The 20,425-nt window shown below is 41.4% G+C and overlaps 1 protein-coding gene across 4 annotated transcripts in view; it reads left to right on the plus strand.

The window, feature by feature from the left end:
* The window catches only part of ABHD6 (abhydrolase domain containing 6, acylglycerol lipase), a 58,467-nt gene that overhangs the window by 34,809 nt on the left and 3,233 nt on the right, over positions 1-20,425 (plus strand). For all 4 annotated transcript variants that reach the window (XM_037799035.1, XM_037799042.1, XM_037799027.1 and 1 more), the window contains 6 exons: positions 6,985-7,141; positions 8,636-8,749; positions 9,872-10,004; positions 12,500-12,657; positions 16,714-16,768; positions 16,952-17,052. In XM_037799035.1, coding sequence (XP_037654963.1) covers positions 6,985-7,141; positions 8,636-8,749; positions 9,872-10,004; positions 12,500-12,657; positions 16,714-16,768; positions 16,952-17,052 — 718 coding nt within the window. The remainder of the gene's footprint in view (positions 1-6,984; positions 7,142-8,635; positions 8,750-9,871; positions 10,005-12,499; positions 12,658-16,713; positions 16,769-16,951; positions 17,053-20,425) is intronic.

Below are 20,425 nucleotides of genomic sequence, written 5' to 3' on the forward strand. Positions count from 1 at the left end.
TTTATTTTGTGAATTCAGCTGTACAGAACAAGAAGAAACCGGCTGGTTTGGAAGGATGGAAATCATGAAAAACCTTTCAGATCACTCCCAGTGGCATTGTGACATGAGAGATTATGACTATAGCAAGTGAACCCATAATGCCGTGATCCCACCCCTGCCCCCAACCTGTACAGCTTGTTTTCTCCAAATCACCACACTGCAAGTGACATTTGCACAGCCGTTGTCATAGATTGAGCAGCTTTTCCATGAGTCACTTATGTCTCTTAAGAAACCCTCAGCCACAGCTTCTCCAGAGGCCTTCATTTGCCAACCTGCAGTGGATCATCCCGTTGACCTGGGTGGGTCAGGTTAATTTTCGGGATTGCTGCATGAACAGAACAGCAGGCGGTAGGGCTGGTTTCACACCCCAGATCCCACCCCCAATCCCCGCCCAGCTATGTGGTCATATTAAAGGTGGGGTGAAAACATCACATCATGCGCTCTCTTCGGCTTTCCTTTGGGATCTTCTCAGCTCCTCAGAGAGCAGGGAGCAGGTCTCCCTTAGGCCATAGCTGGTCTTCAGAGCAGCTCGCTCTTGGGACCACGTGTCCCTGGAGCACGGCCAGCCAGTTTCTGCAGCAACATGGATGACTGCTGCTCTTGCAGACGGTGCCGGAGCCTTTGCCGGGAGTCAGAACAGAGCACCTGGGCGCCGTGGCCACTGTGGGTGACATCACGGCAGCTCTGATTTCTCTTGTGTCATGGAAACATCAAGATTTTCACAAGGTGAAGAGACAGATTTTCTGAAGTTTCTCTTTGTCCAAAGAAACTCAGTAGTGAAATCCAGATAAGAAGTCATAAATATAAGAGAGAAAAAAGAACTAGAAAGGAAGAAGTAAAACTGAAATTGTTTGCAGTTGGCATGACTGGGTACATAGAAAGTCCAAAAGCATATGTAGACAATCTACTAAAATTAATAATTGCATTTGGCAAGGTTCCTGAATCTAAGATCAACAAACAAATATCAGCTGCATTTCCATAGACCAGCAGCAAATAAATAAAAATGCAAAAATTTTAATGATACCATTTTTTTCAGTAGCATCAGCAAGTATAAAATACCTGAAATAAACCTAAAGAACAATGTGGGATGCCTCTACACAGAAAATTATAAAGTACTAAGGAGAGAAATTTTAAAGGCTTAAATAAATGGAGGGACATGCTATGCTTGTGGGTTGAAAGGCTTACTATCACAAAGACGTCTGGTTCCCCCATAATGATCTGTGGAATCACATGTACACCCAATTCAAATCCCTGCTGGTTTTTTGGATGCATTTAATAAACTGATTCTTAAGTTTATAAGGAAAAGCAAGGAGCCAATTAAGCAAGAAAATGTTGAAGGAGAACAAAGGTGAATTACACTACCAGCAATCAAGACTAATTATAAAGCTTCAGCAAATTAAGACGGTGTGAAATTGGCACAAAGTGGGACCAATAATACTATGACATGGATGAACCTTGAAAACCTTACACTAAGTGAAAGAAGCCAAACACAAAGGACCTTATATTGTAAGATTCCATTTATGTGAAATGCTGAGAATAGGCAAATCTGTAGAGACCAAAAGTAGATCAGTGGTTGCCAGGGGCAGGGGGAGGAGAGAATGAGGTGTGAACGCTAATAGATTCAGGTTTCTTTTTGAGCTGATGAAAATATTCCAGAATTAGATAGCAGTGATGGTTGCATAGCTTTGTGGGTATACTAAAAACCACTGAATTCAAAAGGGTGAATTTTATGGTATGTGAATTATATGTCAGGTTTTTACAAAGTAAAAGCATTTTTCTTCAGAAGGCACTGTTAACTAGGAGCCGGACTCAGGAAGCCTTTCTCAAAGAGAAATTCCAGGGAGGCTCCTTTTTTGGGCTTCTCTATTTAGGACAGTAGAGACTTCGATGACTTTTGTCCCTGAAACAGGAGGAATTTGGCTTTTTTACCTAGATTGTTTGACTGTAAAAGATCTTGCTCTGGAGACATTCGTTCATCACAACTTAATTCTTCTCTTTGTTCTGTAATCTTGCAGCTATTTTCTAATCTCTGCTATGTAATGTTATGAATTAGAGCCAACCCATTCTCTATTATCCTTAAACCAAAAAGATTGCTTTTCCCATCTAGGACATTGGTCTTTCACAAATTTTGAGCTAGCCTAGTAGGCTTAAAGAGTCTTCTTCCCACTTTTTCGTTGAGAGAATCTTTTGAAATTATTGACCATTTGCATTCTCCATCTCCTTATTTCCAGAGCCTTGGTATAGTTTTCCAGTGACTGTACCAATTATAACATATAATAGCATTCTTTTTTTAATTATTATTCATTTTATTGAGATGTATTCACATATCATGCAATCATACAAAAAAAGCATGTATTCAGTTGTTTACAGTACCATTATATAGTTGTGCATTCATCACCAAAATTAATTTTTGACATTTTAATAGCATTCTCGGTTGGTTTGTTTGCTTGGGGGTTTTGTTTTAATTTTTTCAGAATGAGTATTGTCAGCTATTACCTATGCCATAGCACCACCCCTCACAAGAATTTGGTGCACCTTTTCAAGAAGTCTTGAAAAAAATGGATTAATTTTTTATATGAAAAATGAGAACTATTTACTAGTATCAAGGAGCCCCACCTGGTGTTGAAGAAGTCTTCATTCCAGAGCCTGGTGCTCCAGGCTGCCTTCTCTTCACTCTAGGTTCAAGTCCTGTGTGGTCAACCCCGAGCTCTGGCCTCTGCTGTGTCTGCTTAATGCCACGTCTTTCTCCACCATCTCCAGCAGAGACTAGCCCAGTGCCTGCTCGAATCTCACTTTTTCCAAACAAGGTCCTCCCAGCTCCTCTTTGATCACATGCTGTACTTTGGGCTACAGTTGTGGAGAATTTGAAGATTGTAAAAACATAACACACAAAATATAAATTACCTGTAACCCCTCTCTTAATTTTATTTAATACCTTTGATTCTTTTTTTTTTATAATGGTTGCATATTAGTTGTAAGTATAATTATTTAAAAGTCACTTATTTAAAAAATAGATAATATATGAACATAGTACAAAATCCAAAAGTTACAAATGATTAAGTTTCTCTCTCTCACGTTCAGCTCCTCTTCCAGGAAGCAGCTACTTACAATTTTGTAATGTGTTATATAAGTGAACTTTATTATTATGCTATAATAATGTTAATAGACTATTATATATAAAAAGAATATACATATACAAGTATACATCAAACACACACATAAACATACATACATGTGTACATACAACTTACACAACTGAAACATTTTAAGCCAATCGTTTAATATTTTTTAAAATTCAATTTATTTTGGAGATTCTTCCATATGGATGTCACCTCTAGATATAGCTCATCTTCTTAATGGCTATATAATATTCCATTAGATAAAAATTTTAACTTTACAATTAGATATTCATGGTTTCATGTTACTGCCAGCTCCTTAATCTGTAACGTGACCTCCCAGTTTTACTAAATATTTTAGGAAGCCCGAATATCATCACAGTATCCAAAATATAAATATGATAAAGTATACTTTCGGGCCATGAATATACATGCTAGAAATCAGGCTTGATTCTAAAATGACCTCTGAAAAGAATTAAGATATGGTTCCTGCCTCCAAGGAATCTATACTCCTGTAGGGGAGAGGTGACACCCCAAAAATTATTTCATATGGCAGCACATCCTAAGGGATATGAGAGGCGAGTAGGAAGATCATAAGGAGCTGAGAGGCAGGCTGGCAGAGGTGTCAGTCCTGGCTGCAACCCCGGGTTTTCCAGTGACAGTTTGACACATTTGGGCATCACTTTCCTCATTTGAAAAAGGATAGGAATATTTCGTATGCTGTGCAATGATATAGAATGTATGTCATGTGACTAATATGAAAAGTACCCAAATAAATCTTAACTATGATCAACTTTTTTTTTATTATTATTTTTTTATCTTCATTTTATTGAGATATATTCACATACCACGCAGTCATACAAAACAAATCGTACTTTCGATTGTTTACAGTACCATTACATAGTGGTACATTCATCACCCAAATCAATCCCTGGCACCTTCATTAGCACACACACAAAAATAACAAGAATAATAATTAGAGTGAAAAAGAGCAATTGAAGTAAAAAAGAACACTGGGTACCTTTGTCTGTTTGTTTCCTTCCCCTATTTTTCTACTCATCCATCCATAAACTAGACAAAGTGGAGTGTGGTCCTTATGGCTTTCCCAATCCCATTGTCACTCCTCATAAGCTACATTTTTATACAACTGTCTTCGAGATTCATGGGTTCTGGGTTGTAGTTTGATAGTTTCAGGTATCCACCACCAGCTACCCCAATTCTTTAGAACCTAAAAAGGGTTGTCTAAAGTGTGCGTAAGAGTGCCCACCAGAGTGACCTCTCGGCTCCTTTTGGAATCTCTCTGCCACTGAAGCTTATTTCATTTCCTTTCACATCCCCCTTTTGGTCAAGAAGATGTTCTCCGTCCCACGATGCCGGGTCTACATTCCTCCCCGTGAGTCATATTCCACGTTGCCAGGGAGATTCACTCCCCTGGGTGTCTGATCCCAATACCTTTGATTCTTGCTGCCTCTTTGCCATCACCTCATGTGTTTATACTTAAATTTTTTTAACAGAATTGGAATCAGTACTGTAAAAAAAGGGTCCTTTGTTTTTCACTTGATATATGTCATAAAAATTTTTCCCATGTTACTCAATATTCTTTGAAAATTCTATTTTTATTAACAGCAAAAAAAAATTCCATTGTCTAGATGTATTATAATTTATGTAACAAGTTCTTGGTTTATGGACATTAAAGTTAGTATGATTTTGTGTGTGTATCTAATTTAAATTACTGTATCTTGAATATCTTTGGAAATAATTTTTTTATCCCCAATGTTGCTGTTTATTTCCTTGGAACAGATTATTCCTGAACGTATAATTACTAGGTTAAAGGGCGTGATGGTTTTAAGACTCCTGATGCCAGATTGCTTTCTAGAAAAGTTGAAGATTATCATTGGTTAAAAAAACAACTTTAATTTAGATTTAAATTAAATTAAATTTAGAAGTCCATAAAAAGGGTATCTCTTGTTTTGATATTCATTTCTTTGTTAGTGAAGTGGAATGTGTTTCCTATGTTTTGTTGGTTATTCATATCTCTTCTATCCTGAATTTCTTTTCATTTATTTTACCCAGTGTTGAATTAAGGTTTTAGTATGGTTCAGATCAATTTTTAAAAGCACTTTATATATTAAGAATATCAATCTGTGACTGTCATATTTGTTGCAAATATTTCCTCCAGTTTATTATTTGTCTTCGAAGTTGGGCAAATGATTTTTGAAGGATAGAATCTTTTTTATATAATACTAAAAATTATATATATTGAGTACTTACCATGTGCCAGACATTGAACAAGACTTTGTACGGGAATTATCTCTTTTAATCTTTGCCATATCCCGAGAAGAATGCAACATTTCCCCATATTACAGATAAAGAAATTGAGGTTTGAGGTCACAAAGCTAATAAATGAGTGAGCTGGGATATGAATGAATGAACAAACTGTTTGGTATGATGACTTATAATTTTGATATATGCTTGCTTTATCATAGGAAGAACTTTTAAGCTGAACAGTTGATTTTATTATAATACTTAATATTTTGAACAGTGTTTTAGTTTCCTAGGTGCTAAAACAAATACCATACAATGGATTGGCTTAAACAATGGGAATTTACTGGCTCATGTATTTGAGGCTGGGAGAAGTCCAAAATCAAGGCGTCAGCAAAGCGATGCTTTCTCCCCAAAGACCGTGGTGTTCCGGGCTGGCTGCCAGCGATCCTTTGTCCTTGGCTTTTCTATCACCTGGCAATGCACAGGATGGCATCTTTTCCTTTCTCTTCCATGTTCCATTGACTCCCAGCTTCTGGGATCTCCGTGGCTTCCCTTCCATGTCAAATGTCCTTTGCTTATGCGTTCTTGAGCTGTGTTAGAGTAAGGCCCACCCTCCTTCAGTCTGGGCACCTTCACTAATAACACCTTCCCAGGTCCTGTTTACAAATGGGTTCACACCTGCAGGACCAGGGGCTGGGACCTGCACATGCCTTTTGTGGGGGACGTGATTCAATCCCCAACAAATAGGTAATGCATTCGTTAAAATAATATTAAAAGGAACGCAGTGCAAGTCTTCCTCATACCGCTATTAGTCATCCACCTGCTTCCCACCATATTTCCCAACCTCCACCGCAGGTGTTCATCTTAATAGGGTGCTGTATATTCTCCCATAGCTTTTACGTACAGATGCAAGAAAATATGAATATATGATAGGATTCTCTTCACCCCATCAAGGGTTAAAACTGGTCAGTGTAGGTTGTTTGCTTTTGCATTTGCAACACTTGGCTCCTCTGTGGTACAAAGTATACCACAAAGTGAATCTCTGATTGAATTAATTTACCTTTCATCTTGGAGAGATTCTTCATGCAGAGAATTCAGTTTGTTTAGATGGTGATTTCATATTGAACTCGGATTTGGACCAAACTCAAGCTCTGCCAAGTCTTATGTAACCAACAGAAGCTGAGCTTTCAAAGAGCTGCCATATGTTGTGAGGAATAAAGCCAGAGGACCAATACAAATAGTTCCCAATAAACAAATCTCTCTTCAGGTCTCTAGAAATATATATTAACAAAAGGTTATTACACGTCAGATGATCCTTAAGAAAACACTCCATTTTCCCTCTCTAGGTAGATTGATTAATAAAATATGCTCTTGGGAATGGTTTGTCTTCATGCTCCTTGAGGGTGAAGTTCTGGGGGACTCTAGTGATGTATATGGAGGTCAAGGGCTGGGAAAAGTGTTTGTTTTACTGCTAAGGAAGCCTATAGAGAGGCCCTGCGCCCCCTCCTGAAGCCACTTATCTGGCGCCTCCTGATCATGTTTTACTGGTTTTTTTCCTCCCTAGGTACTGGCGGAGGACGTTGGGTATGCAGGTCTGCTATGTTCACCATGGAGACTATCAGTTCTGTTATTCCTTCCGGGGCAGGCCTGGGCACAAACCCTCCATCCTCATGCTCCATGGGTTCTCTGCACACAAGGATATGTGGCTCAGCGTGGTCAAGGTGCATTTCTAGATTATTCTCGAGAGAGGTTGTCACTCAGTAGGGTGATATGGACATGTCATCAGCAATGGCAGAAAGCAGAGGGAACCCAGAAGTGTGGTTCAAGTCATCTTAAGACTAATGTGATCTATTATTCACATTCTTTTTGTCATTTTGTCAAAAATGAATTGACTGAATGTTATTGGTAAGATCTGTGTCTTAGAAATCATTTCACCTTATGAATGTTTCTTAGGGATGATTTCTAACAAATAACTTCATCTCAGAACTGCCGTAAGTACCAAGACTAGACTTATAAAAAAAATCATTTCTTCTTTTATACTTCAGGTTTCTTCTCTTCCTTCTCCTCCTTCCCCTTCCTTTTCTGCCTCTCCCCTTCTCCTATTTCTGCTTCTTCCCTTTCACTTTTTTCCTTAGCTGTTAAGAGAAGTAGTCTTGGTCTGTCAGATCTGTGGGATAGTTTTCCAAGTCCCTCATTTTTTACCCTGATTTACATGAGGATGTCTACTTGCTTAACTGAGTAAGAGTGACCGGCTGGTGAGGCCAGGGCTGGAGAGGTCCTGGGAGGGCAGTGTCCCAGGCTCCCAGTTCAAACAGGACCATACCTGCATGATCCCAAGTGATCGTCTACACCAGGAGGAATAGGCTCACTCATCCTCCAGCTACTTGTGTTCTTATTTCCAGATTGCACCGTGAGATCAGTCATTTCTAGCCTTAGTGAACCTCTTGCTTCCTGTCCCCACCTCAGATAAGCGTCCCAGGCTTCCTTCCTATAACTAGATATCTGTTTGTTAATGACTGATGTTTCTCAGTTTCCTGGCTGAAAGTGGTTCATATCTAAATGGAAAAAAGTGCTTTAGGATAATAATGACCCCAGGAATTAGACCTTAATAAACCTTGTAAAAGAAAACAAAACAGTAGTTGAAAGCAGAACCAGAAATATTCAGTTTTTTCATCTGTACTGAATCTCTTAAGAGTTTCAGGAAAGGGACATTTCAGCAAGTATTTAAGTTTCTCCAAAAAAACAGGTTATCAGACGTGGTGTTTAGGGAAAGCATTTCTCCTGTTGGCTCTGGAACTGGCCAGGGCTCTAGGGAAAGAGGACCATCCCTTCTAGTTCCTAGTCAGTTGTTGCATGACTACAGTAAGTGTGGAAGGAGTGAGGGAAAGGAAAAGGAGGTAGTATCTACCAACCAGTGTCAAGAAAGAGCAAGGGACTCAAGCCTGGTTCCCTGACCTTTGTCCCCCACCTTTTTTAGTCACCTCTCAATCCAGTCCATCTGTGTTTTAGCCTTTGGGGGCCTCTGCTTCCTTCCAGGCTGTTGGCAATGCTTGGTCCCATCAGATATTATTAGGGTAAAATGCTGTTGGCTCAGGCTCATAGATCCCCAAGAGTGGCTGTTCAGGTCACTTGTAAGTGGGAGCAACTGTCCCAGAAAAGAGGGCACACACATTCTGTCCACCACATGCTAATTCTGTGAGCCTGTGTGTCCTCAGTTCCTTCCAAAGAACCTGCACGTGGTCTGTGTGGACATGCCAGGACATGAGGGCACCACCCGCTCCTCCATGGATGACCTGTCCATAGACGGACAAGTCAAGAGGATACGCCAGGTAAGCAGGAGGCTCCACCCAGATTACCCAGACTGGGTATTGCCCACCGTTGCATGCAGAAGAGTTCCATGCTTTCTTGTGGCCAGTCCCTGGTGCATTGTCTGCAAGTAATTGCAAACAAAATGTCAACCAGATAAAATCCTTGGTCAGCAACGAGGGGCCAGGCAGACTATCCTTCCCTAAGCCTCTTGCAGTTGTTTCTGAAGAAACCCAACCTGAGCATTTCCTCAGCCCTTTGAAAAAGGAGGTATGGAATTCCTTAAGACCATTTCCTTCTCCAGGGGTCTGTCTTTCTGCTTTTAGCTGCATGATGACAGTAATGACCTCTCTGCCTGGTTGTAGAGGATGGGGGGTGGGTGGGTGCTCTCTGCATTTTGTCTAATTTTAGCATCAATCTCCAGCACCTTCTGGCTGGGCTTTCAAGGTAACAAGGGCTCATGTGCCTTTTGGAATTTACTAGCCTGAAAGTTTCAGGTTGACACTGGATTTTCCCCAGATGGAGAAAATGTGTTTATTTAATGTCTGTCTCCCCCATTAAACTATGTATTCTAATGAGGCCAGGAACCCTCTTTCTTTGTTTTTTTTACTATATCCTCAACACCTGGTCATAGTTCCATAGTTCCTACATAGTAGATATCTGATAAAATTTCTTAGATGGATGATTGGATGGTTGGTTGAAGGGACAGATCGATGGGTTGATGGTTATTTGAATGGATAGGTGGAGGGATGGGAAGGGCTTTACAGCCACAATCATTCGTTTACATATTGTCTTTGGCTGCTTTTGTGCTACAATAGCAGTGTTGAGTAGTTGCAACAGATAAAAGTTGAAAATATTTACTCTCTGGACTGTTACAGAAAACTTTGCTGGTTCATGAATTGGGGGAATCCTTGTTGATTTTATATGTATAAGTGACCCCTCAGTCACTTGTGCCAGGTACAGAGAAGTATATTCATGCCACAGAGCTCATCTTGATAACGGATTCAGTAGAGTTGCAGATCCTCTTTCATCAATACCCCTTTTCAGTTGTCCCCATAGGAAATAGAGGGGTTTTCTACTCTGTGATAACCAATGCCATTGCCTGCAGCCATATAACCAAGCCTCCCTCTCATTTCCTTCCATAGTTTGTAGAATGCCTCAAGCTGAACAAAAAACCCTTCCACCTGGTAGGCACCTCCATGGGCGGCCATGTGGCTGGGGTATATGCTGCGTACTACCCATCGGACATCTGCAGCCTGTCTCTTGTGTGCCCCGCTGGTGAGTTGCAAGGCTGACATGTCCTTGTGAGTGACTTGAGTACAGTGGGGTCTGAAACTCTGAAGAAACAAATGGCCAATGTCCACTAGGACTATTTCTCCAGAATCATCTTCTTGATGTGTGCTTTAGAGATGTGCAATGCTTTACTAATCATGATAACTGAACAATAGTTATATAACAATAATGTAACTATACTGACTTTTAAAAGATAGAGCTAGCCTTGTTCCATGAAGAATTTGAGGTGGTTAATTAAAATGGGTATGTACTTTGCAGCATGGAAGCACTTTGAAATATAGTGATAATAGTATCACCCAATATTTATTGAACTCTTATGAAGCAAGCTCTTCATGTGGATTTGATTTTTGCAGTAACCCTATGAGAAGAAGGTACTGTTAGCTGTGCCTGTCCCCCTTTTTGCTGAAAACTCAGAAGCCTTTATTCATTATAACATCTTTTTGTTTAAAAATTAACAAACTAGTTTCTGTGTTATGTATACATGTCAATTGAGCTGTAATTGGTATCCAGAAATTACTGTCTGAAGTTTGATATTTTAAAATTCATTTTTCTTTTATACTTCTAAAAATATGGATTTATAATGTGTTAGAGAGAAACTCATATTTTCTTTTTCTCTCTCCTTCTGGCTCTCTTTCTTTCTCTTTAGTACTTTATTGGGGTATGATTTATACATGGTAAATTGTCCAAATTTTAAGTATGCCTCTAAATGATTTTTTACATGTGTAATTACCTCCCAATCCAGATATCATATCCATTTTATAGATGGGAACATTGATGCACAAAGAGATTACATTACTGCTGGAGCCAGGATAGGAACCAATCCCAGGCCATCTGATTGGAGCTTAGGCTGCAGTTCTTTTTCGAAGTCCTTTCATATTTCCACCTCCTTACATGAATCAACTAGAACCCACCATGAGTTGGATACTTACAGCTTTTACTAAAACTTAACTAAATGGGCCCTTAAAATCCTTCTGCCGCTCTGAAAATTAATAGTTTTAAGGTCTGTTAAGGACATTGAAATTGAAGGCAAGTCCCCAAGGGTTTTCTGTTCTCTTTTCCCCAAGCTTCAGGTCTGAAATCATTTGGTCTGTTAATAATAAAGTTTGAGAATTGAGGGAACAGCCCCTATGGAAATTTATCAACATTTGAATCACTTATGGAAGAACAGATCTAACTGGCTTATTTAAATACATGTTCAGTTGTTCAAGACGAGTTTTATACTTAGTTTCAACTGGAAATTTTTAATTGTTTGTATGTGAAAATGAAAAAGTATAGAGAGTGCAAAGTTATATCCTACCTAGGTTTCTTTTTAAATGAAATTTTTATTTTGAAATAATTTTAAATTTACAGAAAAGTTGCAAAGATTGTACAGCAAATCCCATTTACACCTTACTCAGTTATCCCCATTTTTAACTTCTCACGTTACCATAGTATATTTGCCACAACTGAGAAGCCAACATTGGTACATTACGATTACTAAACTGCAGACTTTATTGGGATTTCACTAGTTTTTCCACTGATGCCCTTTTTTTCTGTTCCAAGATCCAATCCAGGAAACCATGTTGCATTTAGTCTAGGATTACTTTTTAGAGAGGGAAAAAACAGACGATGCAATCAACCCCATGGTGTAAAAGCCACACGTGGTAGGTTATATTTTAAGATGGAAATTTATGAAGTATGGATTTCTACAGCATGCCTGTTATTATTGATGCTACTGCCTTTCTTTCTAAAATCTATCTTTTCAGCTAACTTAAACACCTAGAAATTTGCTCAGTGTTAGAAGTGGAAATTAGTTTTGCCCTAACTCATGACATCAGCTTCCATATACTATCTGGTGTCACGCTCTAGGGCGGTAGCAAATCAATGTCAATCTCAGAGTTTCAGGCACTGCGTCGCCTGATGCTTTCCTAGAGGAAGGGGGACCATGTAGAGGGCAGTTGCACTCTCCCCTGTGCTTTGTCCCTTGACCTCAGCAATGTAAGATTACCACAGGGGTCCAGGCCAAGGGAAGGAGTAGTAAATCAACCCAGTCCCATTTACTTTCCATCATGTATTTCATCAAATCTCCTCTCAATGACACAATTGTGAAATGGGCTCAAGGAAAATAAGATGTTTTTTAGAATAGTGCTTCTTAAGCTCTAATGCTCATGTGAATCCCCGGGCAACTGGTTGAATGCAGTTTCTGATTTGGGAGGCAAAGGCAGGGGCTGAGATTCTGCACTTTTTGTGCGTCGACACTGCTGGTCCATGGACCCCAGTTTGAATAATTGGACTCAAACGTCTTGAAGGTCTATTTCTGTGTTCCTCACAGTGTGGTTTTGACATTGAGCAAAGATAACAATACTGATTTTAAAAAATTTTATTGATGAAAGAAACATGAAATGTGTTAGCTCTGGGCTGATACTGGAAGTTTCCTACGTAAAATGGTGGTTGTTAAGAAGGTGGATCATTGCCAAGCTGTTTGGGTTTGAATTCCACAGGCATGCAGTACTCGACTGATAATCAATTTGTACAACGGCTCAAAGAACTGCAGAACTCGGCCGCCGTAGAGAAGATTCCCTTGATCCCGTCCACCCCAGAAGAGATGAGTGAAATGCTCCAGCTCTGCTCCTATGTCCGTTTCAAGGTGCCCCAGCAGGTAATGTGGTCTTGGCAGCAGCACGCCTGCCCGCGGCCAAAGACCAGAGGGGCTGGCCCAGTGGCGAGCACCAGCCCCCTTCCTTCATTCCCTCCTTAATCGACTTGCTGACTCCATGTACTCATTTATTCATTATTCATTCATCAGGCACCAAGCCGGGCACAGTGATGATTAAATAAGACAGAGAAGTTCCCTGGGAAGACAATGAACAAATAATACAAATTGTTACTAATTTTGTAGAGGCAATGAAGAGGAGGCAGTGATTAAAACCAGGGGGTGGAGGAAGTTTTGATAAGACTCTTTGAGGGCATGGCATTTTCAGAGGTCGAAAAAACAAAGGCAAGTTCAAGATGCTGGAAGGAGGAGGTCAGGGAGCTAGAGCTTTGAGATGGGGTTGGAAAGCGAGACAGCGGCTAGATCAGAGGCTCACCTTTTTTTTTTTTTTTTTAATCTTAGGACCCCTTTATACTCTTAAAAAGTGTTGAGGACCCCAAAACGCTTTTGTTTAAGGGGATTATATCTATTGATATTTACCATATTAGAACTTAAAACAAAACATTTTTAAGCACAGGAAAATACAAGCACTCATTCCAGTGGCTATCAGAGCATTGACATTATCCCATGTCGTAGACTCACGTATGCTTGTGAGGGAAAGAAAGTGAAAAAGGTAAGGAACATTTAGTAGTATTAGTTTGACCCTGAAAGGGTCTCAGGGAGAAGGCCCGATTTGAGAACCTCTAGGATAGAAAGATAGACCATGTGTTCCAGTTTGTTAATGCTGCCGTTTTGCGAAACACCAGAAATGGATTGGCTTTTATAAAGGGGGTTTATTTGGTTACGAAGTTATAGTCTTAAGGCCATAAAGTGTCCACGGTAAGGCATCAACAACAGGTTACCTTCCCTAAAGATGGCCGATGGTGTCTGGAACTCTCTTAGCTGGGAAGGCACATGGCTGGCATCTGCTTGCTTCCAGTTTGCGCTTCAAAATGGCGTTCTCCAAAATGTCAGTGTTAGCTTCCAATGGCCATCTTCAAAATGTATCTCTCAGCTGCAGCCAACTTCTGGGCCTGTGTGGCTCTTTTTAAAGTACTCCAGTGATTTAATTAAGATACACCCTGAATGGGTGGGGTAACACCTCCATGAAAATTATCCAATCAAAGGTCTTGCCTACAGTTGATTGAGTCACGTCTCCATGGAAACACTCAATCAAAGGATTCCAACCTAATCAACACTAATTAGTCTGTCCCCACAAGATTGCATCAAAGAACATGGCATTTTGGAGGACATAATACATCCAAACTGGTACATTGTGTATGTATGGCCTTATAGACTTAGGAAGGAGTCTGGGTTTTTTTTGTTGTTGTTGTTTGTTTTGTTACGTATAATAGGGGAACCACAATAGTAGCAAAAATAGAAGCAGAGAAAGTGTTAGGATGCTCTAATGGTTTGGAGGTGATGGTGTTACCCAAAAGAAGCGAGGGGTTATCTACCTGATGCACCCAAATGACCAATTCCTGAGATAGCGGCGTTTGAAAGAGAGGAAGAGTTTATTGCTAAGCATGAAGCAGGAGATCAGAGGGTGTATTGGCCTAAAAATCTGACTCCCTGAGTCTAAGGAGTTTAGGGTTCTTATGGATTCAAACAAGGGAAGGTGAAGTGATTACTATTACAAAAGCAAGCATAAACAAGGGCTGGAACTAGTCCGGTGAGTTTCAGTAATTTCAGGTATTAACTTTGGCTATTCTACAATACACTAGAAAGAAAAAAAAGCACATCCATAATGATTCAGTAATCATAATCATTTCTTAATTCTTAACTCTTGGATACAATGGTGGCATCAGCTCCAGTGGTAACAGTGGAAGGAAGAGATCTGAGATGCTTTGGGAGGAAGAACGGCTAGGACTTAGCTGGCAAATTGGAAATGGGGGGTGAGAGAATGTGAGAAGTCACAGGTGACTTCCGGTACTGGGGTAACTGGGGGGATGAAGGTAACATTTTCTGAGGAGGGGAAGACAAGGAAGGCCAGGTTTGGGGGACAAGCCAAGAACTCCATTTTGGATGTGTTAAGTTCAGGTTGTCTGTGAGGCCTCAAGTAGAGATGTCAATTGTGCAGTCATGTGTACAAGTGAAGCTGAGGGAAGTCTGGCCTGGAGCTTTATAGTTGGAGCACCAGCAGACCATGAAATTGAAGGTCAAGGGTCTGAATGAAGTCATCTAAGTAAGAGGCATGGCGAGCCAGGAGAGGGAGAGTCTGTAGCTGATGCCTCTTAGCCCAAATTATCTGTCCTGTTATAGGGATGGGCCCTGCCTCAGGGTGGGGTGGGTCTGCCTAGGAATTGAATGAAATAGGACTTCATTCGGGGTTGTGGCCTGTTCCTGAGGAAGCCCAGGGAAGGAAGCAACCAGAATCTGGTTCTGTAGTATATTCTGTCCCTGAAATCCCTAATTGTGAAAATGCAGAAGTGCCACCCACCACTGTTTTCTTCCCAGAATACAGTAGTCAAACTAAGGGGATTTTGGAAAACACCATGTTTTGGGTTGTCAGGGATATGGAACCAATGAGAGGAAAAATGGCAGCTCCAAACCCTTCCCCCTCCAGGACAGAAGGTGTACCTTAGCACTGAGCCCACTGTGTCATGTGGTATTGTCATTGGCTGCTTCCTTGGATGTGTCCCCTGCTCTATGCTCTGTAAGATCAGGGACTTTGTCTTAATTAATTGTTCTATCCCCAGCCCCTAATACAATGCTTGCATGAAGTAGGTCCTAGGTGTAGAGTGGATGGATAGGAGGTTGCCTGGATAATACAGGGATGGAGAATGGATGGGTGGGTAGAATCAGGATAGAAGGATGCGTGAGTTGATGCATGTGCATGCATAGATGACTTGGGGATGTGGGATGGATGGATGGATGGATGGATGGACGGATGATTGCCTAGATAATTGGAGGGATAGAAAGTGAATGACGGGTAGATACAAGATAGATGCATGCCTGGATGATTCAGAGGTCAGGATGGATGGATATGTAGATGGATAGATGGATGGGTGGGTGGATGCCTAGACAATGCAGGGATGGAAGATGCAGGGAGAAATGGAAGGATGAAAGGATGTCTGTCTGGATAAAGCAGAGGTGGAAGAAGGATGGATGCAAGATGGATAGATACATGGGTGCAGAACAGATACATGGGTGGATGGATAGATGAACAAAGAAGATGCCTGATGGTGAGCAGAATGGGGTTCAACAACTTGCCATTGGTCTCACCTTTAGGCAGCCACTGCCAGAACTGGTCAGATTCCAGGGGGTTGGTTTAGCCATGGCTGTGTCTTCCCCACTTCAGTTGGTGCATTTTAGGGGTTCAGACCCATTCCAGGAGGTGAGAGGACTGATGGTTGCCTGTCATGGACTCTGGATTCTACCTCAAGAATCCTAATGCAGGAGGAAGAGGAAGGGAGTGTTCCTTCTGGTCTCAGCACCCCTGAGGGTCCAGAACCCCAGCTTCAGGACATCTGGCCTGTCCACATTTGCTGCAGCCTTCACCGGCCCTCAGCAGGGAAAAAGGCAAAGACCTCAAATGATAAACAGAGGATGACAGAACCCTTCCCATAATTTTCTTAATTGATTATTTATTCATTGTTTATGAGGCCCATCATCACCAATGATTTAATTTAAAAAAATAGATCTTTCCTGCATTTGGATATTACTGAGTAATTATTTGATATTCTTTTCCTCCTGATGGTGTCTTGGGCTAAGAAGAGAATTTCTTAAGATATTGGGACTGTCAGGCCAAGTCAGTTGTTTTTAACATGCTGCAGGGTGACCTTTGGCTTCATAATATTATCTAAGTTCCTTCCTAATTGAAAAAATTTTAAAAAAGCCTCTTATGAACCTAACTCCTAGTTGCATTGAATAATACACAATGGGAATTTGGAGGAGCAGGCCCTAAAAACCTTGACAGTGCAGTAAGTTGCTGGACTTTATTTCCTTCCTTGTCCCGGAGCTTGGGAGATCTGAGGAAGTGGGTCTTCCCTTGCTTTCTAACTCTGGGTTCTTTATCTTTAGATCTTGCAAGGCCTTGTTGATGTCCGCATCCCTCATAATGACTTCTACCGAAAGCGTAAGTGATACGTGAGCCTTGATGGCTGGCTGGCTTTTATTTCTGAAATTTCTGAGACATCCCGTTTTCTTGGGCCCCTAAAAACAGAAAACGTTGATGTGGACTTGACTGCCCTGTGCTCCATGGTGGTGCCCACGGACACAACCCATCGCACACTCACGTTTATTTTCTTTTTCTGAAAAGTGTTTCTGGAAATTGTCAGTGAGAAGTCGAGACATGCTCTCCATGAGCACATGGACAAGATCAAGGTGCCGACGCAGATCATCTGGGGGAAACAAGACAAGGTATTTAACCCGCCCGTTACACAGGCCTCAGAGGAAGGGTGTTGGTTGTATATAAATTGAGACCCGCTGGCTGATTTCTGTTTTCAGGGGCAGGCAGAGTCAGCCTGGGTCGAGTGCCTGCATTTATGGGGAGCAGAGTCCTGTGAGTTGAGAGCAGCACAACCTTGGTCTTTTAAAATGAAAGGCAATTTTAAATTGTTTTTAGAAATTATTGTTATCAAAGCTATGTAGTCATACAGCACAAAAAGTTAGAGTACAAAGGGTTTATAATAAAAAATGATCTCCTTCACATCCCAGATTCCAATTCTCACTTCCTTGAGGTAACTCCTACTGTCTTGTGTATATTTCTTAAATTTTCCAAGCTAGGGGTTGGTGAACGTTTTCTGAAAAGGGCCAGGTAGTCAATGTTTTCGGCTTTGTGGGATGTGTGGTCTCTGTTTCAAGTACTCAATTCTATCACTGTAGCACAACGGCAGCTGGCAGCAGTGCCTGAAAATCTAGTGTGGTCACGCTCCAAGTCAGGCAGGGGCTGTGGCTGGCCGCCCCTATTCTAAGCATACACACATGCATACATCTACATATATTAAGTTTTTAGAGCAGGCTGTGTACACTGTTTTGCACCTTACTTCATCCACTTAAAATGTGTATCTTGGAAGTCATATCAGCTCATACACATCCACTCGTTCTATTTTTAAAAACTATTTTATTTAGAAATAATTTAAGACTTAAAGAAAAATTGTAAGAATAATAGGGTACTCCCATTTACCCACCACCTAAATTCATCCATTTTATTGAGATACAATTTACATACCATAAAATTCACCCAGTTGTGCCACCATCACCACAAACTAGTTATAGCGTAAGTCTTTCATCCCCGAAAGTTCCCTCCTGCCCCCCTGCAGTCAGTTTCGCTTCCACCCAGCCCCATCAACCACTGCTCTGTTTTCTGTTTCTATAGTTTTGCTTTCGCTAGAAATTTCCTATAAATCTGATCATACAATATGTAATCTTTGTATCTGGCATCTTTCACACAGCTTAATGTCTTTGAGGTTCTACCACTTTGCTGTGTATGTCAATTGCACGTTCCTTTTTGTTGCTGAGTGTTCCATGGCATGTGTGTACCATATTTTATTTATTACTCATTTTTAACATTTTGACACATTGGCTTTATCATGATCATTTATCTAGAAATATATTTTTGGGCCAGTGGGAGTAGTATGCTTACATTATGCCCCTTTGCTCCTAAAACTTCAAGGGTATTTACTAGTAACAAGCATATTCTCCCACATAGCCCCAGTGCATTCCCATGTTCAGGAAGTTTGACAGTGATATGAAGCTTTCATCTAATTACAGGCCACATTCCAATTTCATCATTTATTTCAGTAACATCCTACGTGGCATCCTCCCCCCTGCCCCCTGACCAGGGCCCAATCCAGGTCACATGGCAGATGTTAAGTCTCTTTAGGCCCTTTAATAAGAAATGGCCCCTCAGTCTGCCTCTGTCCTTCTTGACATTGATGTTTTGGCCAGTTACTTTAATTGGAGTTTGCTGTTTCCTCACGGTTAAATCTAAGTCCTATATCCCTGATCAGAACAGCTCATAAGTGATAAAGAATCACAACTTCAGGTGCACAGCGTCCTCCTGCCTCTCATTGGTGATGTTGGTTTTGATCACCTGCTCTATGTGTTGTCTGACTTCTTCATTGCAGAGTTTGTATTTCTCGCTTTGCAGCTAATAAGCCACCTGTGGGGAGGTTCTTTGAAACCATGAAATATCCTGCACCTCAAGGAACTTTCCCCTCTAGATTTGGCACCCCTGGATGAGTTTTGCCTGAAACAACCTTTTACTTCATTCTTTTTAAGAGCTGCATGCTAGTTTATTGTATGGCACTGCTGTAATTTATTTAATTAGTCCCCTACCAATGGTTATCTAGGTGGTTTCCAGTCCTGTTATTAAACAACACTTCTACGAACATCATTATTGTATGTGAACATATCTGAAGGGTAAATTCCTAAATGCAGAATCACTGGGTCAAAGGCCATGTGCATTGCACATTTTGATAGGTTTTATCAAATGGTCTTCCAAAGAGATACTGAAGATTTACCCCACCCCTCACCCCCTAGCTCCTTTTTTGTTTGCAACTGTGCTTTAGAAATCATATCTTACTCAGATTTCTTCCTGAGGTTTAAAGGCAAGAGGAGGCCATGACAAAAGGAGCCTGTAGAAAGTCTACGGGCAAATAGAATTACAGTGTCTATTAACGGGTGTCCAGGAGTCTAGTGCTGCTGAATATTATGAGAAAGGGAAGTTAGAGAGACTGTCCCCCTTGAGACAGCTCCCCTGAGGCCTGAATGAGAGCTGCTGTATGAGCCCTGCCTGGGCCGGTGATGAACCACAACTGCGTCTGCCTTAAAGCAAAGGCAGCAAGTCAGGCCCTGACCACCAGTGCCCCCCAGGGAGACGTCCCAGGCATGCGCCCCACAGCAGTGTCTCAAATCAGCTGGGCCAAGGGGCTGAAAGAAGCTTTGTGTGGGCCTGGGTTGGAGAAGTGTGTCCCAGGCCAGGCCAACAGGGAGTTATTCAATCAGATGTCAGAGTTGGAACAATGAAGGCCTTTCTTCCTTCCAAAATTCCCAAAGGTGATTTGGGGCTCTCGGGGCCAAGAGGGACAGAGGAGAACCCATTGTCCTGTGGAGACAGTGCAGTAGTGAGAGCACTGGCTTTGAAGTCTGGAAATCCCGGTTCCAGCCCTGCCTTTGATCTTTATCAGCCATGTGACCTTGAGCAAGTCACTCAGCCCCTCCAAGTCACGGTTTCTCTTCTACTCCTGGGGTTATTGTAAGGCTGAAATGAGATAATGTATATGAAAATAATCTTTTTCCAGTTTTCAAAAAACTGTTTGTTACATGCATCCTCTGCCTCTGATAGCTGGCCTCAGCCCATGGTGCAGATTTCCTCCAAGGCTCTGATGTCCTTTTTGTTCTGGAGGAAGGGCCTGACATTCTATGAGCCTGGCATAAATATGGTCAGATCCTTTATGTATTCTGTAGACTGTCCCCAGGGCGAAGACCAAACAGCGGAGACTTCTGGAGGCCCTTCATTTCATGACCTTTTGCTTCCTGAGGTGCCTGGCTCTTTTCCTGGTTTGTCATCAGTGTTTGGTGTTTGGTGTCACAGAACCCACCTCCCACACCCGCTGGGCTGAATTCAGCCTCCCTCTTTGGACACCCGCAGCCCTTCCTGAGTGGTTTCTGCACATCAGTTCAAGCACCACTCCTCTAGGTTCAGTTCACCAGAGTGGGAGGGCCTTGTGGAGATGGACAAAGTCTATTTCTCTTTATGTCCCTTCTCCATGAAAGCACAATGCCTGGA

Source organism: Choloepus didactylus, chromosome 1 (genome assembly GCF_015220235.1).
Source record: "Choloepus didactylus isolate mChoDid1 chromosome 1, mChoDid1.pri, whole genome shotgun sequence".
Classification (NCBI taxonomy): Eukaryota; Metazoa; Chordata; class Mammalia; order Pilosa; family Megalonychidae; genus Choloepus; species Choloepus didactylus.